Here is a 21,980-nt window from a genome sequence, read left to right as displayed (position 1 = left end):
TTGTCCATAGATTAAAGCCCTTTACAACTCTCGCAACTATATCACCTATTTACAATAAACACAGTCCATTTGTAATATTTACATAAAAAATACAGTATATTCAGATTACATTTAAATAATACCCTGACCAAGTCTCCTGCCCCTCCAGAGGTGTATTCACTAAGAACGAAACGGGCCGAAACGAGGAGGGACCAACTTGAACTTGTCCAATAAGGAACTCCTGATTTCGTTTCAAAATGTTTTCCGTTGCCAAAAAAATTGTTACGGTGTGCACTAATGAATACAGTCCAGCATTACCGCTCCCTCACCTCAAACCAGAAGAGGAAAACTCCAAGTCTCCCTCCTGTCTCCTCAGTCAGACATACTGCGATGCCTAATCACTCAGGAAGGAGGAAGCAACACACAGCTGCACCACAAACACTAACTGGAAGCTATTTGAACCCAGTCTAAAGCACTCTGTGGGAGGAGAGGAGGCGTGTTGGCCTGTCGGGCTGCACTTTGGCTTTCTCCACTTTGTTTTGTTGCTGTTTTGGACCCGAGGGCCAAGGCACACATCTTCAACAAACTAAATCTGTGTGTGTGTGTCCCCCAAATGGCACCCTATTCCCTATGCAGTACAGTGTTCTCTGGTCAAAACACCATTCAGGGAACAGGATGCAAGTTGGGAGCCTACATAAAAAGGCCATAGCAGCATTAGTGAGAAAAGGGAGTTATAGGTTGGTCTATGAATAAATAACATTGTTGATGTGTCTCTCTTTTCTAATGGGGCTGTAAAGTATGTTCTTTTTTCTCTGAGGACCGGGAATTGGATGTGGAATGGATAGTGGTTGCCATGGGTTTCCCCTGCCGATCACACACACGCTCACAAACGTGTGTGCATGTGCAGGTATACACGCGGAAATAAGGACACACACACACACACATACAGAGAAGCACGTGCACGCGCAAAGAAACACACACCCACACGTGCATGAGCGCGTGCACACACACAAACAGCTGAGTGGAAGTGTGAGAAGGCAAAGGTTGAGCTCACACACAGTCCCCTCAGGCAAATTCAAAACCAATCCCCCCCAAAAAAGTATAGCATTTCTGAGGAGGCGTTTCAACTTTCTCTTTCTCCCTCTCTCTACCCCTGCTCACTCCACAGCTCTCTCCAACCCTGCTCTCTCCCCAGCTCTCTCTCTCTCTACCCCTGCTCTCTCTCTCTCTCTCTCTCTAAGCCCTCAATACAGTACCCAAAAAGGACATGAAATACTGCTTATCGACAGTGAGCACATTCATTTTATCCGTCTATCACAGAACTGCACATGCTATCTATGACTAGTGGGATTTTAATAGAGCACTATGTTACACAAGTCCAGATAAGGACATCATCAAGGACAACAGCCGCCCGAGCCACATAGAAATGGGAGTTATAGATCTCATTCACGTTGAAAGCAAGTCTAAGAAGCGGTAGATCAAATCAAATCAAATGTTATTTGTCACATGCGCCGAATACAACAGGTGTAGACCTTACAGTGAAAAGCTTACTTACAAGCCCTTAACCAACAATGCAGTTTTAAGAAAATACCCCCCAAAAAGTAAGAGATAAGAATAATAATTAAAGAGCAGCAGTAAATAACAATAGCGGGGCTATACAGGGGGGTACCGGTACAGAGTCAATGTGCGGGGGCACAGGTTAGTCAAGGTAATTTAGGTAACATGTACATGTAGGTAGAGATATTAAAGTGACTATGCATAGATAATAACAGAGAGTAGCATTAGCATAGAAGAGGGTGGGGGGGTGTAGGAGTCTGATGGCTTGGGGGTACAAGCTGTTTAGAAGCCTCTTGGACGTAGACTTGGCGCTCCGGTACCGCTTGCCGTGAGGGAGCAGAGAGAGCAGCCTTCCTCTGACACCGCCTGGTATAGAGGTCCTGGATGGCAGGAAGCTTGGCGCTGGTGATGTACTGGGTCGTATGCACTACCCTCTGTAGTGCCTTGCGGTCGGAGGCCGAGCAGTTGCCATACCAGGCAGTGATGCAACCAGTCAGGATGCTCTCGATGGTGCAGCTGTAGAACCTTTTGAGGATCTTTTCAGTCTCCTGAGGGGGAATAGGCTTTGTCGTGCCCTCTTCACGACTGCCTAGGTGTGCTTGGACCATGTTAGTTTGTTGGTGATGTGAACACCAAGGAAATTGAAGCTCTCAACCTGCTCCATTACAGCCCCGTCGATGAGAATGGGGGCGTGCTCGGTCCTCCTTTTCCTGTAGTCTACAATCATCTCCTTTGTCTTGATCAAGTTGAGGGAGAGGTTGTTGTCCTGGCACCACACTGCCAGGTCTCTGACCTCCTCCCTATAGGCTTTCTCATAGATGTCGGTGATCAGGCCGACCACTGTTGTGTCATCAGCAAACTTAATGATGGTGTTGGAGTCATGCCTGGCTGTACAGTCATGAGTGAACAGGGAGTAAAGGAGGGGACTGAGCACGCACCCCCGAGGGACCCCCGTGTTGAGGATCAGCGTGGCGGATGTGTTGTTACCTACCCTTACCACCTGGGGACGGACCGTCAGGAAGTCCAGAATCCAGTTGCAGAGGGAGGTGTTTAGTCCCAGGGTCCTTAGCTTAGTGATGAGCTTTGAGGGCACTATGGTGTTGAATGCTGAGCTGTAGTCAATGAATAGCATTCTCACATAAGTGTTCCTTTTGTCCAGGTGTGAAAGGGCAGTGTGGAGTGCAATAGAGATTGCATCATCTATGGATCTGTTGGTGCGGTATGCAAATTGGAGTGGGTCTAGGGTTTCTGGGATAATGGTGTTGATGTGAGCCATGACCAGCCTTTCAAAGCATTTCATGGCTACAGACGTGAGTGCTACGGGTCAGTAGTCATTTAGGCAGGTTACCTTAGTGTTCTTGGGCACAGGGACTATGGTGGTCTGCTTGAAACATGTTGGTATTACAGACTCAGGGAGAGGTTGAAAATGTCAGTAAAGAAACTTGCCAGTTGGTCATCGCATGCTCGGAGTACATGTCCTGGTAATCCATCTGGCCCTGCGGCCTTGTGAATGTTGACCTGTTTAAAGGTCTTACTTACATCAGCTGTGGACAGCGTGATCACACAGTCGTTCGGAACAGCTGATGCTCAGTGCGAATGTTTCCTGTAATCCATGGCTTCTGGTTGGGGTATGTACGTACAGTCACTGTGGGGACAATGTCATCGATGCACTTATTGATGAAGCCAGTGACTGATGTGGTGTACTCCTCAATGCCATCGGAAGAATCCCGGAACATATTTCAGTCTGTGCTAGCAAAACAGTCCTATAGTTTAGCATCTGCTTCATCTGACCACTTTTTCATAGACCGAGTCACTGGTGGTTCCTGCTTTCATTTTTGCTTGTAAGCAGGAATCAGGAGGATATAATTATGGTTAGATTTGCCAAATGGAGGGCGAGGCAGAGCTTTGTACGTGTCTCTGTGTGTGGAGCAAAGGTGGCCTAGAATTTTTTTCCCTCTGGTTGCACATTTAACATGATGATGAGGTAAAACTGATTTAAGTTTCCCTGCATTAAAGTCCCCGGACACTAGGAGCACTGCCTCTGGATGAGCGTTTTCCTGTTTGCTTATGGCGGTATACAGCTCATTGAGCTCTGTTTTAGTGCCAGCATCTGTCTGTGGTGGTATGTAGACAGCTACGAAAAATACAGATGAAAACTCTCTAGGTAGATAGTGTGGTCTACATCTTATCATGAGATACCACAGGCGAGCAGAAACTTGAGACTTCCTTAGATATCGTGCACCAGCTGTTGTTTACATATATGCATAGCCCCACGCCCCGTGTCTTACCAGAGGCTGCTGTTCTGTCCTGCCGATAGACTGTATAACCCGCTAGTTGAATGTTCTTTTTGTCGTCGTTCAGCCACGACTTGGTGAAACATAAGATATTACAGTTTTTAATGTCCCATTGGTAGGATATACGTGCTTTCAGTTCGTCCCATTTATTTTCCAGCGATTGAACGTTAGCTAGCAGGACGGAAGGCAAAGGCAGATTAGCCACTCGTCGCCTGATCCTCACAAGGCACCCTGATCTTTTCCCGCAAAATCTCAGTTTCCTTTTCCAGCGAATGACGGGGATCTGGACCTGGTCGGGTGTCTGTAGTAGTATATCCCTCCCGTCCGACTCATTGAAGAAGAACTCTTCGTCTAATCTGAGGTGAGAAATCCCAGTTCTGATGTCCAGAAGCTCTTTTCGGTCATAAGAGATGGTAGCAGCAACATTACAAAACAAGTTACGAACAATGGGAAAAAACAAACAAAATAGCATGGTTGGTTAAGAGCCGATAAGACGGCAGCCAACACAACTACATTATCTGTTCTATGTGCGCCATTTCTATGCTTCCCGTGGTTACGTTTCGTTTTAACATGTTTCACTTTGTTTTGAGCACCAGCTTCAAACAGCTGAAACTATTGCTTAAGGAAAATATGTTTCACAACGATTTAGATAGTAGAATGATTCTCTACACTATACTTGCTTGTTTTGTCACGTAAACCGAAATTTGGCGAACTATTAGAATTTTTGCAACCAGGAAATGGCTGAGAAATGTATTCATAGCGCAGCTTTAAGAGAGCAGTAGGAGGCAAGGGTTGAAGCCAGGCCAGAGCAGGATTACTGACTCCTATGAGGTCAGAGAGACAATAGAAAGGCATATGATTCATATTATACATCTCTTTGAAAGAGGAAACTGACCAAGCTGGTCCCCATCTAGCCCGTAATAGCTGCACTGAACTCTCTCTCTAGTCTGTTTTCCTGTAAACTTCACAACATCATCAGTGTCTTTCTTTCAACCATTCTCTCTATTCTTTCATCCACCATCCCTTTCTCACCTACTGTCATGGCCAAAATGGTAACTGTGGCTAACTAAGGACACTGTTACATATGTATAACCAGTTGAAGGCAGATCTGAAGTTAAAACGATCCCTGGTCAATCTCCCTCCCTCTCTCCTTCTCCTCATCCCTCTACCATTTTTCTAGCCTGAGCATACCCAAAAGGCCTCCCTCTCTCCCGTTCCCCCCAATCCCCCCTCTCCCCCCCTCTCTCACCTGCAGTCCAGTCTCTCCAGTTCAAAGTGGGGGTTGAAGTTGAGGACGATGCGCTGGGAGGGCTCCGGGGCCGTGATGACCCACTGGCAATTCTGGTGGGGCGGGTACTCCAGAGGGTAGCCCGGGGACGTGATGTACCCTGCGTCGCTGGCATCCAGGGTGTCCCCACACCCCTCACCTGAGAGAGGGGAAGAGAGAGAAAGAGAGGGAGAGAGAGTGTGAGAGAGAGAGAGAGAGAGAGAGAGAGGGAGAGAGAGATGGTTGATACACAGACTCAAAACATCTACAAAGTTATTGATTCGAGAATTTGTCTTCTTATTCCATAGGGATATGATTCGTGATATAGTGACGTACGATTTGTATTAACACGTGTGTCAAAGATACGTAGTGTTCACACTAATTCTACTACAGCAACAAGATAGACAACTACTCACACGTCCCTCTCCCATGCAGACAAACTAACCCCACACCATGGCTCTTATCTCTCCTCCGGGAGCATTCTTTAAATGTAATTGTTGCTCTGGCAAGGCAATCTGCAAACATTAGAACACATTCCCTGATCCTATCGGCTCTCTCCCAGGAACAATAGCCTGCCAATAGCATCGCTCGGCTGGCCCAGACAGGAAGTGACAGCAGACCACCTGTCTAGGGGTGCAAGGGTTCACCCCGATTCTGTAATGAGAAGCCGGAGTAACAAAGCCTTAATTTTAGCCGTACGCCCACGCCTCACTCGCCGTTCCCTATCTCACACAAACACGCAAAGCACACACACTAACACATCGGCAGACAATACAGTGAGGCCCCTCATCAGTCATTTTACTGCAGTATATGATTCTCCGGTCATTATTATTCTAAATGGAAGGCCAGATTAGGAAGACAAAAATGTCTCTCCACAATGTTCACCATGACAACGATGCTAGGGGTGGTTAACTCTTTCCGTGCTGACAGAGGCTGCGTTCCGATTCTTTACCCTTCTCCCGAAGTGTGCATTCGTTTACTCTCCCTCATGCATTTGGTGCAAGCTTCGCTGGAGGGAGTTTCCACCATCATCCCTACACCAGTTCATTCCTTTTAAATCCATGAGGGGGAGTGCACAAGTGTACACATCGGGAGATGGGTAGAGAATCGGAACACAGCCTGACCATCTGAAAAGGAATGTTTTATTCATTTTTTATTTAACTAGGCAAGTCAGTTAAGAACAAGTTCTTATTTACAATGCCGGCCTACACCGGCCAACCCGGACGATCCTGGGCCTATTGTGCACCGCCCTGTGGGACTCCCAATCACGGCCGGTTGTGATCTAGCCTGGATTCGAACCAGGGTGTCTGTAGTGACGCCTCAAGCACTGAGATGCAGTGCCTTAGACCGCTGCGCCACTCGGAAGCCCAATGAATATGAGGATATATCAATGGAAATGGCGATGACTCAATGCTCTGTTTCATCTGCTTCACCCATTCCCAGTAATGTGAGCACCTCATCAAAGGAAGCGGGGAAAAAGATTGGAGGGTTGAAATATAATAGACTATTCAAGTGTTGACGTTTTCAAGACTATTGTGTTTTATAAGAGGCACACTTAGGATTTGGTGACATTTGATATAATAGCAAAACCCTACCGTCCTTACTTGGATAGTGTCACACCCTGGCCTTAGTTATCTTTGTTTTCATTTATTATTTTAGTTAGGTCAGGGTGTGACATGGTGAATGTATGTGTTTTTGTAGTGTCTAGGGTGGTTGTAAGGTTAGGGGGTTTATTAGAGTAGTTGGGTTTATGTTTAGTATAGAAGTCTAGCTGTGTCTATGGTTGCCTGAAGGGTTCTCAATCAGAGACAGATGTCATTAATTGTCTCTGATTGGGAGCCATATTTAAGGCAGCCATAGGCACTAGGTTTTTGTGGGTAATTGTCTGTGTCTATGTGTAGTGGTTGTGTCAGCACTATCTGGATTTATAGCTTCACGGTCGTCTGTTTGTTGTTTTGTTTCGTTGTCCTTCTTCCAATTAAAGAGAAGATGTATTTTCAACACGCTGCGCCTTGGTCCTCTCTCTCTCCCATTGACGATCGTGACAGATAGAAACTCACACAAACTTACGTACACACACACACACACACACACACACACACACACACACACACACACACACACACACACACACACACACACACACACACACACACACACACACACACACACACAATCCCCCCACACGCCAGTCCAACCTATCACTCAATACTGCAGCTAAATAGAAAGATAACCAAAAGAAAAGAGTCTCTCTATTTCCCCTGGAGGACTCAGACAGGCAGGACTGTAAAGTCTGCATATGGCGTGTTCTTCTCTCCCCACCTCCATGTCTGCATCTTAAATGGCACTCTTATCCCGATTTAGTGCACTACTTTTGACCAGAGCCCATAGGGTTCTGATCAAAAGTAGTACACTACAGAGGGCAGGGGTACTCAAGTACTATTTGAGAAGGTCTGGTCACACAAATTTCCTTGGTGACAAAGGTCCGGATGGATAATGTAATTTATCAGCATAGTAACAACTCCTAACCTCGCAACCCATGCGACCCCAAAGTGTTCACGCACCTCTTGTTGGCAGAGAAAATGTTGCAGTTTTTAAGTTCATTTACTACAAGTATACACATTTTGCATGGGACAGAGTTTAAAAAAAAATGTTTTACAGCTAATTTCCTGCAATTCAACACATTCTTCCATGTCTTATGTGTTTTTATATGATACCAGGGGTCAAATCACAACCTTTCTACATTGTAGACTAATAGTGAAGACATCAGAATTATGAAATAACACATATGGAATCATGTAGTAAACAAAAAAGTGTTAAACAAATCAAAATAGATTTTATATTTGAGATTCTTCAAAGTAGCCACCCTTTGCCTTAAAGACAGCTTTGCACATTCTTGGCATTCTCTCAACCAGCTTCATGAGGTAGTCATTTCTTTCCTTCTTAACGCGTTTCAGCCAATCAGTTGTGTTGTGACAAGGTAGGGGTGGTATACAGAAGATAGCCCTATTTGGTAAAAGACCAAGTCCATACTATGGCAAGAACTGCTCAAATAAGCAAAGAGAAATGACAGTCCATCATTACTTTAAGACATGAAGGTCAGTCAATGCGGAAAATTTCCAGAACTTTGAAAGTTTCTTCAAGTGCAGTCGCAAAAACCATCAAGCGCCTATGATGAAACTGGCTCTCGTGAGGACCACCACAGGAAAGGAAGACCCAGAGTTACCTTTGCTGCAGCGGATAAGTTCTTTAGAGCTAACTGCACCTCAGATTGGCCCCAAATAAATGCTTCACAGAGTTCAAGTAACAGACACATCTCAACATCAGCAGTTCAGAGGAGACTGCGTGAATCAAGCCTTCATGGTCAAATTGCTGCAAAGAAACCACTACTATAGGACAATAATAATAAGACGAGACTTGCTTCGAGCAATGGACATTAGAATGGTGGAAATCTGTCCTTTGGTCTGATGAGTCCAAATTGGATATTTTTGGTACCAACCGCCGTGTCTTTGTGAGACGCAAAGTATGTGAACGGATGATCTCTGCATGTGTGGTTCCGCGAAGCATGGAGGAGGTGTGCTGTTGTAGGGGTGCTTTGCTGGTGACACTGTCTGTGATTTATTGTGAATTCAAGGCACACTTAACCAGCGTGGCTACAACAGCATTCTGCAGTGATACGCCATCCAGTCTGGTTTGCGCTTAGTAGGACTATCATTTGTTTTTCAACAGGACAATGACCCAACACACCTCCAGGCTGTGTAAGGGCTATTTGACCAAGAAGGAGAGTGAAGGAGTGCTGCATCAGATGACCTGGCCTCCACAATCACCCAACCTCAACCCAAGTGAGATGGTTTGGAATGAGTTGGAACGCAGAGTGAAGGAAAAGGAGCCAGCAAGTGCTCAGCATATGTGGGAACTCCTTCAAGACTGTTTGAAAAGCATTCCAGGTGAAGCTGGTTGAGAGAATGCCAAGTGTGTGCAAACCTGTCATCAAGGCAAAGGGTGGCTGATTTGAAGAATCTCAAATATAAAATATATTTTGATTTGTTTAACACTTTTTTGGTTACGACATGATTCCATATGTGTCAATTCAAAGTTTTGATGTCTTCACTATTACTTTTGACAATGTAGAAAATAGTAAAAATAAAGAAAAACTCTTGAATGAGTAGGTGTGTTCAAACTTTTGACTGATACTGTGTGTATATATATTTATTTTGTATTTTTTCCTGGACCCGCAGTCCGTATTGACCCCGTTCTGGTTCCGGTCCACGGTCTGCCAGTTGAGTATGGGGGATATAGGGAATAGGGTGCCATTTAGGACGCAGCCCATGTCTCCTATTGTATTCTCCAAATGGTGTGCGGGGCTGTCAGTAGTACCGCCAGGGGAAGATTAAGCCATTTGGGAGAATCCTGCAGCCTCTGCACTTTTCTGCTCCCTGAGCTGAGCAGACCATTCATGTGCCGCTAAGGAGGAGGGTGACGGGGACGGAGGGGGTGGAGAGAGGGACGCCAGCAGGGAGAAAGGCAGGTAAAGAGGGATAGATGAAGGGGATGAGGATGATGAGGGGGGGGGGTGAGGGAGAAGAGGGAGAGATATGGAGGGAGAGGGACAAAAAAGTGGGAGATAATAAGAGGGATTGAGAAAGAGAGGGGTAGAAGGAATGGAGAGAGGCAGAGGAAGGTTGTGAGACGGATAAGGATGAGGACAGAGAAGGGAAGGAGGTGATTGAAGGGGAGGAAGAAAGACAGTGTGAGGAGGGAGAGAGAGAAAGCCTGACGAGGCTCATTAAGACATGACCATCCCCGTGGGGACTGACCCTGGATGAGCAGTACATGCAGGGGAGAGGTGTGTGTGTGGGTGGGGGGGTGTGTGTATGTGATGGACTGGGTATGTCTTTGTTTCAGTCCTCTGTTAGGGTGGAGAATGTGTATGTTTGTGTTTTTATGAATATACGGTCTGTTTCTCGGGGCACTATGTCTTATAGGTACATGTGTGTTTGTCTGATAAGGAGGGAGGATGAGGTAGAGAGGGAGCCTCATGAATTATTGTGTCTGTAATGGCTCAGGACTCCATCTATTCTCCACACACGCACACACAACACTGCACAGACATGCCATAGGGACCCCAACATACATGAACACTGTTGACATATAGTATATAACATATATGTTGCAATAAGAGGTGAGGGCGTGTATGTGCATCTGTGTGAGTGTGTGTGTGCGTGAACTTGGCTGCAAGCAAAATTTGTGCGTCAATGTCTTCAAATCTACTGGACAAGTCTCCGTCTATGTATACAGTATCTGCATATCTGTGTGTGTGTGTGTGTGTGTGTGTATGCACCAATTTCTATTAGCGGTATTATCCGCGTACTGTGGCGTCACACTTTGTGATAAGCTGCAAATGTGTGGAAGAGGCCTTTATAAATCTTGCCATCATTCGCTCTTTTTCTCTCTTTCTCCCCTTTCTCTCTCTCTTTCTCTCTCCCCAACCTTAATTAAAAAGTGATATCGCTTCGAGAGAGGGAATCCGGGGGACAGAGAGAGGAGGAGAGGCACTATTCGTTCATCCATTCATCCCTACACAGGGGCTGTCTTCGCGACTGTTTTTAATCTAACCACTCCACACAAGACTGGACGGAGGGAGGGAGGGAGGGATTTTTGACTTTCAAAGCTCTTTACTTTAATCATTAGACACCTACCATAAGGCACTACCTACCTTTAGATCATATTCAAGTGTCCTGTATGGCTCAGTTGGTAGAGCATCGCACTTACAACGTTGGTATCATGGACCTCCGTCCCGTTGGGGCCACCCATACAAAATTGTATGCACACACTAAGTCGCTCTGGATAAAGGCATCTGCTAAATGACATATTATAATGTATATCGCTATTATATTAAGGATTAAGAAAAAAATGTAACAATCCTAATATGCAGCAGAAATCGTCGTTATAACATAGCCACTCAAATGTACACGTATCAGACTGCAGTTCCAATATGAACAACCAGATTTGGTACCCACTGATTCAGAGGGGTTGGGTTAAATGCGGAAGACACATTTCAGTTGAATGCATTCAGTTGTACAACTGACTAGGTATCCCCCTTTACCTTTCCCTAATTCACCAATAGCAAGCTAGACTAAAGCTTCCTCTCTCTCTCCTGAGTTAGAACACCCATACATGTGTCTTCATAAGAGGCTAAGTGGTTTTGGCTAATCAACTAAATGCATTGGGGTGGGTATAGAAATCAATTAATCAATGGATCAATTGACCACAAGCAGATGGTTGTGTTTCGCTGGGTTTTGGCTTGCTAAAATACTGCTGTCCAGATAAATGACCTGTGTGTGAGTGCGTGCACACACACTAAGCAGCAGACCGAGGGGCCACCAGCTAGCCGATAGGTGTATTATTTATGGTGGCCTTGTTTTTAATTTCACCCTAGTCGCTTCGTTCCAGGGGGTTGGCGTGCCCCCTTTTCTCCTCCCCCCCAGCCCTTCTCTCCTGGACAAGGTATTGAACCACAGCCCCTTTGTTTTTCAGCTCTTGAATGCTAATAACTACAGTCCTGACCTTGTTTCTCCGCTGCTGATGTGTTATAGGAGTCTGGGGGAGATTAAAAAAGATGCTGGGGGAGAGAGAGTGTGAAGGAGTGGGGGGTGGGCGACAGGGGGCAATGAGAGGGAGAGAGTGAGGCGGGGGAGACAAGAGAAAGATGCGAACGAGGGCGAGAAAGAAGCAAGCAGAGAGAAAGGAGGAAAATATAGCTTTTCATTCGTCTGCATCATAACAGACAGGAAGGGAAACATACAGAGACAGTGAAGACACACTCTGGTCCTGTATGTTCACATCCGTGAGTTAATTACTAGTTCATTATTAGGAATGACTTAATTATACTAACACAATCATGAGTCACACTGTTGTGGTTACATTAGGTACATCCCAAATGTCACCCTATTCCGTATTGTAGTGCATTACTTCTGACCAGAGCTTATTCCCTCCTTTAGCCCTATGGGCTCTGGTCAAACGTAGTGCACTAAATACAGAATAGGGTGCTATTAGGGACAAAGACACAGACTTAAAAATAGAGTCTCTCCACTGTTTGATACATGGTCCCCCTTCTGCTCTCTGACCCCCGGTGTAGTGTTCATTTTCGCACGCCCAATATCATCAGTTCCTCTTCCTGCCCTCTGCCCTTATAACTCGGTGACCCTGCTGTTATCTGCTGTTTGATACTCAACCCCCTCCCGTCGCTCTCTCTGGCGTTTGTCCGGAAAAAACATGCTCTTGTTCTGCACAACATCTCTGTCACTCTCTCTCTCACAACCTCCTGCCTTTCCCACATCTCTTCTCTCTCTCATGCTGCTGTGTGTATGTTACAAGCCGTGCTGTTTCGAGGAGGAGAGGAGAAGGCTGGAACAGTGAGTGCTTTGGCAGGCTGAGGTATCTGAGCGAGTTGGGGGAGAGCTGCCAAGCGCCCACGTCTGTCTTTGATCAATGGGCACACAGGCAGCCAGCACTGCAAACAGGCCATATTGAATCTCTCTAGGGCAGGTACCAACCCAATCACACACATGCACACTTGAATGTATACAAACATGAATCACACACACCACACACTTTGGAGCACATTCTAAGGAACAATCATATGACTAGCACTGTAAACCAGCCAGGGAGGAGACACTGAGTAGGGCACAGAGCAGAACGGGAGTGAGAAACCAGACCGTGTTTTAAAGCTCAGGAGAGCTCTATATCAGGAGTCGGGACTTGCACAAGATTCCAAAACTACAACCACAGAAACAACTCTTGTGCATTAATTATGGACACAACTACTGCGACTTAAGAAGCAAGCCAGCTAGCTTAAAAATCATCACGATTCCCTGAATGGAATGGAAGGTGGCCTTTTTGTCAAAATGTGTAGTCTGGTTTTAATGTTGCAGCGCGAGTGGAGAACCGATTGTGTGGCGCCGCCTCGAGCTACCGGGGCACACGCGCGATTGAGGCACAAACCATCACCATGATTGCAAAACGAGGCTCTTGAGATAATGAGCGAGTTGTTGCTGGTGTCCTTGTTGATGTTAATGATGATGATGGTTAGTCTAACTAATATTCTTGTCATTATCCACTAATAGCAAAATACCACTTCGAGGCGCATTATTTTGGATAGGCAATGTTGTGTCTACAGACGCGTTTAGACTTTATCATTCATTCATGAACTCAACCAAGAAACACAACAGCAAAAATAAAGTATGTCCGTTTTTCCCCCTAATTATTATGGAATTGTCACCCTACAAAGCAGAGTCATTGGGCTATTATAGGCTAATGTATGTAGGGTTATTCCAATTTTTTTCCTGTGATCATAAAATTACAAAACCTGACTAACATGAACGGCAGTGGAACTTTTTAACATGTAACATGCTATGGCAACTTCTATTAAATGGTAATTACCTCCTATTTTTTGGGATAACAGAATAGCTTTTTGAGTATCAAATTATTTATCACCCAGTCATTTTTCATGGGTGAAATATTGTCAAATTACTCTTGGCATACGAAAAGGGTAGAATAGCAATACTGTTCTGGACAAACTAGGATAACGAATGGGAACGGCTTCATCTTTCAAGGTTGAGAGAACATTTTGTGGGAATGATGAGTGCGCCTACACTACACATGATAGCCTACTGGTTATCAGACAATGTATATCTATCTATCTACTGGTTATCAGACAATGTATATCTGATGCCATTCACGGCCTATGTGTTGAAATTCCTGATTTGAAACAGATGGAGATCGCGCTTTAAAACCAAACGAGTTTTTCCAACGCAGAGAAAAACAAGCTACCTGTCAGTCTCCAAGACGCAGGCCTAATTTTTTTTTAAACTATGAGCTTTCAGTTTTTTTTTCATAATTTTAAGCATATTCGGAAATGAAATCACCCATAAAGGGTAGCGTCGGGTACATTCGGACACGTTTCTTGACAGCCCATGCGTTCCTGAGAACTGACCGTAAACTTACCTTGGTCTCCACAGACTCCCAGTGTTAGACAAATTGCAAGTAAAAATCCAATCAGCGATGATAGCATATCCATTTTGGCAATGTTCGATGTCTTGTTGTTTTTAAATGTTACCTCCCAGGATCAAATTAGTTGTCCATCAAGAAAATCCACACCCCTTTTTGGCTGAAAATGTAGGGACAAATGTTATTACTCCACGTTGCCTATTTTACTCAAACAAGCAACGAATAATGTTTGTTCCAAGTGCACTTAATTTAATAAAAATAGGCTGAAGACAGCGGTGAACAGCTTTCCCTCCGAAGTAGGCCTATAGGCTACTTGAAAGACACACTTTATAACTTTCATCTTCTCGTCATGACTGAGTTATTGAGCCTCGTCGAGCAAAGTGGATTAAATAAATTCCTCTTGATTCCCCAGTTCCATACAGAGCATGTCCACTGATATGGAACCTCCGGGCTATTTCCTACAGGCTCTGATAAGCGGGTCTTAGTCTACCTCAAAAGACGATTGAAGCGCTTGCCTTTCTCCCCTTCTCTCTCTGCTCACAGCGATTCAGGACTGCGGTCATTTAGTCCTGCATTTACGACCACTGAGACACAGCTGCCTGAACTATCAACCGACAAGAAGTCTTCGTATTTCGGACAGGAATGGAGCGCAAATCATGAGAACTGTGACAAACATAAATACATTATCTTCCGAAGGAGAATTCATTCCATCTCTGGCACCACTCATCTAGTGTTTTTGTCTGTACCGGAGTGTCTATGCGCTCCAGCGGCATGTGAGTGAGTGAGAGTGTGTGTAATAGCACTTTTGAACAGAGCAGCTATCTCATTACAGTCAGCGCCTCGGCTCCGCCTCCGGTTGGTCGTTGATCATAGAGGAGTACGCGCACACTCGTAAAACACACAAGCGCGCGGGCACACACACACACACACACACACACACACACACACACACACACACACACACACACACACACACACACACACACACACACACACACACACACACACACACACACACACACACACACACACTTCACATGATGCCAATAGATAAGGGTTCCACAGATAACACACACACTATAAACTCAGGCTCGGGAGCATGTCCACAGGCTATTTTCAAGAGAGAAGAACCAAAGAAACCAAAGACAAAAAGGGGAATAAGTGGGGGGATAGAGGAAGGAGAGTAGTACATGCATTAGGGCTCCCGAGTGGCGCAGTGGTCTAAGACACTGCATCTCAGTGGACTACATGGGAACGGCTTCATCTTTCAAGGTTGAGAGAACATTTGGACTACAGTCCCTGGTTCGAATCCAGGCTGTATCACACCCATAGGGTGGAGTACAATTTGGCCGGGGTAGGCTGTCGTTGTAAATAATAATTAGTTATTTTAACAGACTTGCCTAGGTCAATTATATATATTTTTAGTCAACAATATATCATACGGTGGCCGTGTTTGTGTGTGTGTATGCGAATGAGTGTGAGTGTGTGTGCGCTCCTCTATACAGCGGCTCTCTCACCCCATTACCACAGCACACATCAAACAGTGGTTTGAGGCTTAGACTTGCATCCCAAATGGCACCCTATTCCCTATGTAATAGGACCCTGGTCAACAGTAGTGCACTACATTGGGAATATGGTGCCATTTGGGACACATTCAAAGTCATATGTTCTTGCTGCCTCGTGGAGGGAACCCACCCAGCCCGGCACAAAACAGCCCTACAATCAGGCTGCCTAAATACAGCCACACTGGTTTTAATAACACACTGCCTGGCCCAAAATACTCTGCTGCTTGAGAAATGCCTCTATGGTCCAGCCCAGGCAGATTCCCATTGCTTACAGTACATGAGAGGGTAGCTCTGGTCCAAGGCAAGGGACAGGTAGGCTCAACATTAGCAAGCTGCACCAACGCCCTGGACCAGAGCTAATTGAAAAGGGACGTCACATTAGCCTGGTCCCAGATCGGTCTGTGCTGTCTTGACCAACGACCACATCTGTTACCAGGCTAATATTAGCTATATTACATGAGAGAATACTGTTTATTATCTTTGATGACACTTTGTTAATTCTTTCGAGTCGAAGATGTTGGGGGAGGGAGGGGGTGCTAAACTGTTTTAAGATGGTCATATGTAAAAAAAATATTGATAAAATATTGATTTTTGGCCTTTACACTAAAGCCCAGAAACGCATTGAATAACACATTCATCAATGGCAAAAATGACACTCAAAAAATGTATAATCAGAAACAAGGTTTTGAAAGTGTCTGTGCTAAATCTAGGAGATATAAAATGACTCAGGAATTATAAATATAATTTATATATACACTGTACTCGTCCAAAGTTTGGACACACCTACTCATTCAAGGTTTTTTTAAATTATTTGTACTATTTTCTACGTTGTAGAATAATAGTGAAGACATCAACACTATGAAATAACACATAGGGAATCATTTAGTAACCAAAAAAGTGTCAAACAATTTAAAACATACTTGATATTTTAGATTATTCAAAGTAACTACCCTTTGCCTTGATGACAGCTTTGCACACACTTAGTATTCTCTCAACCAGCTTCACCAGGAATGCTTTTCCAACAGTCTTGAAGGAGTGCCCACATATGCTGAGCACTCGTTGGCTGCTTTTCCTTCACTCTGCGGTCCAACTCATCCCAATCCATCTCAAATGGCTTGAGGTCGGGTGATTGTAGAGGCCAGGTCAACTGATGCAGCACTCCATCACTCTCCTTCTTGGTCAAATAGTCCTTACACAGCCTGGAGGTTTGGCATTGTCCTGTTGAAAAATCAATGATAGTCCCACTAAGCACAAACCAGATTGGATGGCATATCGCTGCAGAATGCTGTGGTAGCCATGCTGGTTTGTGCCTTCTCAATAAATCACTGACAGTGTCACCAGCAAAGCACATCCACACCATCACACCTCCTCCATGCTTCACGGTGGGAACCACACATAGATAGATAATAGATCATAGATAATCCGTGCACCTACTCTGCGTCTCACAACGACACGGCAGTTGGAACCAAAAATCTCAAATTTGGACTCATCAGACCAAAAGACACATTTCCACCAGTCTAATGTCCATTGTGTTTCTTGGCCAAAGCAAGTCTCTTCTTATTGGTGTCCTTTAGTAGTGGTTTCTTTGCATCAATTCGACCATGAATGCCTGATTCACGCAGTCTCCTCTGAACAGTTGATGTTGAGATGTGTCTGTTACTTGAACTCTGTGAAGCATTTATTTGGACTGCAGTTTCTGAGGCTGGTAACTAAGAACTTATCTTCTGCAGCAGAGATAAGTCTTGGACTTCCTTTCAAATCAAATCAAATTGTATTGGTCACATACACATAGTTAGCAGGTGTTAATGCGAGTTTGTGAAATGATGATGCAGCCCGACAGGATGCTCTCAATTGTGCATGTGTAAAAGTTTGTGAAGGTTTTAGATGACAAGCCAAATTTCTTCAGTCGCCTGAGGTTGAAGAGGCACTTTTGCACCTTCTTCCTCACACTGTGTGGGTGAACCATTTCAGTTTGTCCATGATGTGTATGCCGAGGAACTTAAAATGTTCCGCCTTCTTCACTGCTGTGCTCCCCCTGCTGTTTCCTGAAGTCCATGATCATCCCCTTTGTTTTGTTGACGTTGAGTGAGAGGTTGTTTTCCCGACACCACACTCCGAGTGCCCTTACCTCCTCCCTGTAGGCTGTCTCGTCGTTGTTGGTAATCAAGCCCACTACTGTTGTGTCGTCTGCAAACTTGATGATTGAGTTGGAGGCGTGCATGGCCACGCAGTCATGGGTGATCAGGGAGTGCAGCAGGGGGCTGAGCATGCACCCTTGTGGGGCCCCAGTATTGAGGATCAGCGAAGTGGAGATGTTGTTTCCTACCTTCACCACCTGGGAGCAGTCCGTCAGGAAGTCCAGGACCCAATTGTACAGGGCGGGGTTGAGACCCAGGGCCTCCAGCCTGATGATGAGCTTGGAGGGTATTATGGTGTTGAATGCTGAGCTGTAGTTGATGAACAGCATTCTTACATAGGTATGTCCAAATGGGATAGGGCAGTGTGCAGTGTGATGCCGATTGCATCGTCTGTGGACCTATTGGGGCGGTATGCAAATTGAAGTGGGTCTAGGGTGGCAGGTAAGGTGGAGGTGATGTGATCCTTGACTAGTCTCTCAAAGCACTTCATGTTGACAGAAGTGAGTGCTACGGGGCGATAGTCATTTCATTCAGTTAACTTTGCCTTCTTGGGTACAGGAACAATGGTGGCCATCTTGAAGCATGTGGGGACTGCAAACTGGGATAGGGAGCGATTGAATATGTCCATAAACACACCAGCCAGCTGGTCTGCACATGCTCTGAGGACATGGCTAGGGATGCTGTCTAGGCCAGCAGCCTTGCGAGGGTTAACACGTTTAAATGTCTTACTCACATCAGCCATGGAGAAGGAGAGGTGGGAGCACAGTCCTTGGTAGCGGGCCACGTCAGTGGCACTGTATTATCCTCAAAGTGGGCAAAGAAGGTGTTTAGTTAGTCTGGAAGCAAGACGTCGGTGTCCGTGACGTGGCTGTTTTTTTTTGTAGTCCGTAATTACCTGTAGACCCTGCCACATACGTCTCGTGTCTGAGCCGTTGAATTGCAACTCCACTTTGTTCCTATACCGACATTTCGCTTGTTTGATTGCCTTGCGAAGGTAATAACTACTGTAAGGACTGGGTGTCGGAGTGCGAAGTCAAGCGCAGGAAACAGCAGGTGCAATAACAAATGTTCTTTAATGAACACTGAGAAACTAGGCCACCCTTCTATACACTGGGTGTTCTCATAAAACAACCCCAGACACGGGGGGGAACGAAAACAGTCCAGTAACAACGTAGATCGAAACAAACACCACTCTTACCAACTAACAATCCCGCACAAAGAAACGGGCGGGCCGGCTGACTGATAAGCCCAACTAATTACAAACCTAATACAAAACAGGTGTAACCAATAAACACATAAGGAGGGGGAGAAAAGGATCAGTGGCAGCTAATAGGCCGGTGACGACGACCGCCGAGCGCCACGCGAACGGGAAGGAGAGCCTGCCTCGGTCGGAGTCGTGACAACTACACTGTTAATATTTGGCAATATTCCCAGTCATCTTTCTGTGGTTAAATGCAGTGGTTTGCGCTTTCAGTTTTGCGCGAATGCTGGCCATCTATCCACGGTTTCTGGTTAGGGTAGGTTTTAATAGTCACAGTAGGTACAACATCTCCAATGCACTTCCTTAAAAACTCACTCACTGGATCAGCGTATAAATCAATATTATTCTCTGAGGCTGCCCGGAACATTTCCCAGTCGGCTTGATCAAAACAATCTTGAAGCGTGGATTCCGATTGGTTAGACAGGCGTTGAATAATTCTAGTCACGGGTACATCCTGTTTGAGTTTCTGCCTATAGGACGGTAGGAGCTAAATGTGGCTGTCCTCATGAGAGACAATTTCATCATGGCGCTTGATGGTTTTTACGACTGCACTTGAAGTAACTTTCAAAGTTCTTGAAATTTTCCGCATTGACTGACCTTCATGTCTTAAAGTAATGATGGACTGTCATTTCTCTTTGCTTATTTGAGCTTTTATTGCCATAATATGGACTTGGTCTTTTACCAAATAGGGATATCTTCTGTATACCACCCCTACCTTGTCAAAACACAACTGATTGGCTAAAACACATTAAGGAAAGACATTCCATAAAATAACTTTTAACAAGGCACACCTGTTCATTGAAATGCATTCCAGGTGACTACCACAGGTTGAGAGAATGCCAAGAGTGTGCAAAGCTGTCATTAAGGCTAAAGGTGGCTACTTTGAAGAATCTCAAATATAAAATATATTTTGATTTGTTTAACACTTTTTTGGTTACTAAATTATTTCATATGTGTTATTTTATAGGTTGATGATTATTCTACAATGTAGAAAATAGTAAAAATAAAGAAAAACCTTGGAATGAGTAGGTGTGTCCAAACATTTGACCGGCACTGTATATATACACAGTGCATTCGGAAAGTGTTCATACCCCTTGACTTTTTACACATCTTGTTACGTTACAGCTTTATTCTAAAATGTAAATGTCATATTTCAGTTAAAAAATGTTTTTATACATTTGCAAAATGTTCTAAAAAACTATTTTTCTCTGTCATTGTGGGGTATTGTGTATACATAGACAATTCTTTTACATTTTTATATATATATGTTTTTACATATTTAACAACTTTTTGGGGGTTGGCACAAAACTATCTTCATTCTCCCATTAAATTTTTTAAACCAGTACCAGTTACCTTCAGACAAGTCCCGCGACACCATCCTTTTTGTGAGTCAAACTGTTCGGAAGCTACAGACGTTTTTTTGTGAGAAGATTGATTTTTGGGATGTCTCATGGTCTGACAAACACAGCTCTAGCTCTGCCACCTTTCACCGCAGATGCAGAAGTGAGGCACTGCCGGATAAGGTGGATTGATTTTTTAAACGGACAGATTTGAATGTTTTTTGTTGTTATGTACGCATCGGCGCGTCAATCGACTTTAGGGGGTTAATCAGTTAGCGAGTCCATTATTAAGACTCAATGGGAGTGCAGTGGAGAAGTCATGTAGGACATTAGTTAAACGTTAGTTGAATGTCTGACCACAATGCCCTTGGTGCAGGTCATGTGACGTGTGTGTCATGGCATGTGTGTAGCCTCCGTCTGATGTCAATCTAAGTTGGCCCTCAGGCCCTCAGGCACCCAGTCATTTCACAGATTTCTAACACCCCGTTAATCAATCGGGATTCTACCTATAGCCTCAGAGGTTCCATGTCACACGTCACTTGTGATTGGCTAATTTGAGCTCCTGGGCGTCGCCCCAGACAGGCAGCCCAGACAGGCTGCCAGCCCCTTTGGCCGATGTTGCAGAATCCTGCAGTTATTTGTCAGTGTCTGTATGTTTTATGGCCCCCTACGGGTTATGCATTCTGTGTGTGTGTGAGCATGTTCGCCCACATGTTTATACCGTATGTACCACATGCGGTTTTGAGTGTGTGTGTTAACAGTTACTTACACCCTAAAAATATATAAAAAAATACCTAGAGTGTATATGTACACTACAACTAGCGCATGTGTGCTGTTTCTGTGTCCAGTTGTGTGTGTGTGTGTGTGTGTGTGTGTGTGTGTACGTGCATGTATGTAGGTGCCCCATGTCTCTATGAGACAGAAAGCGTCTGTCCTGCCGAGGCATCAGGCATTCCTCACTCAACAGCCCCCTGCCGAGAGAGAGAGAGAGAGCGAGGCGCCCACATCACCAACAAACTAGCATGGTCCAAGCACAACATGTTGTGAAGAGGGCACGACAAAACATATTCCCCCTCAAGAGACTGAAAAGATTTGGCATGGGTCCTCAGATCCGCAAAAGGTTCTACAGCTGCACCATCGAGAGCATCCTGACTGGTTGCATCACTGCCTGGTATAGCAACTGCTCGGCCTCCGACCGCAAGGCACTACAGAGGGTAGTGCGAACAGCCCAGTACATCACTGGGGCCAAGCTTCCTGCCATCCAGGACCTCTATACCAGGCGGTGTCAGAGGAAGGCCCTAAAAATTGTCAAAGACTCCAGCCACCCTAGTCATAGACTATTCTCTCTGCTACCACACGTCAAGCGGTACCAGAGTGCCAAGTCTAGGTCCAAGAGGCTTCTAAACAGCTTGTACTCCCAAGCCATCAGACTCCTGAACATCTAGTCAAATGGCTACCCAGACTATTTGCATTGCCCCCACCCTCCACACCACTGCCATTCTCTCTTGTCATCTATGCATCGTCACTTTAATTAACTCTACCTACATGTACATACTACCTCAACTAACCG

At 45.1% G+C, this 21,980-nt stretch overlaps 1 protein-coding gene across 1 annotated transcript in view; it reads right to left on the bottom strand.

The window, feature by feature from the left end:
• The window catches only part of LOC120033173 (neuropilin-2-like), a 72,123-nt gene extending 57,245 nt beyond the window's left edge, over window positions 1–14,878 (bottom strand). The window contains exons 1-2 of the mRNA XM_038979455.1: window positions 14,104–14,878; window positions 5,080–5,257 (exon numbers count right to left, since the gene is read on the bottom strand). Of these exons, the coding sequence (XP_038835383.1) occupies window positions 5,080–5,257; window positions 14,104–14,176 (251 nt within the window). The 5' untranslated portion in view covers window positions 14,177–14,878. The remainder of the gene's footprint in view (window positions 1–5,079; window positions 5,258–14,103) is intronic.
• Between the last annotated feature and the right edge of the window lie 7,102 nt (window positions 14,879–21,980).

The sequence above is a fragment of the Salvelinus namaycush genome, chromosome 40 (genome assembly GCF_016432855.1).
Source record: "Salvelinus namaycush isolate Seneca chromosome 40, SaNama_1.0, whole genome shotgun sequence".
Classification (NCBI taxonomy): Eukaryota; Metazoa; Chordata; class Actinopteri; order Salmoniformes; family Salmonidae; genus Salvelinus; species Salvelinus namaycush.
The sequence above is the reverse complement of the archived record's forward strand: the minus strand, read 5'-3'. Positions and strand labels throughout refer to the sequence as shown.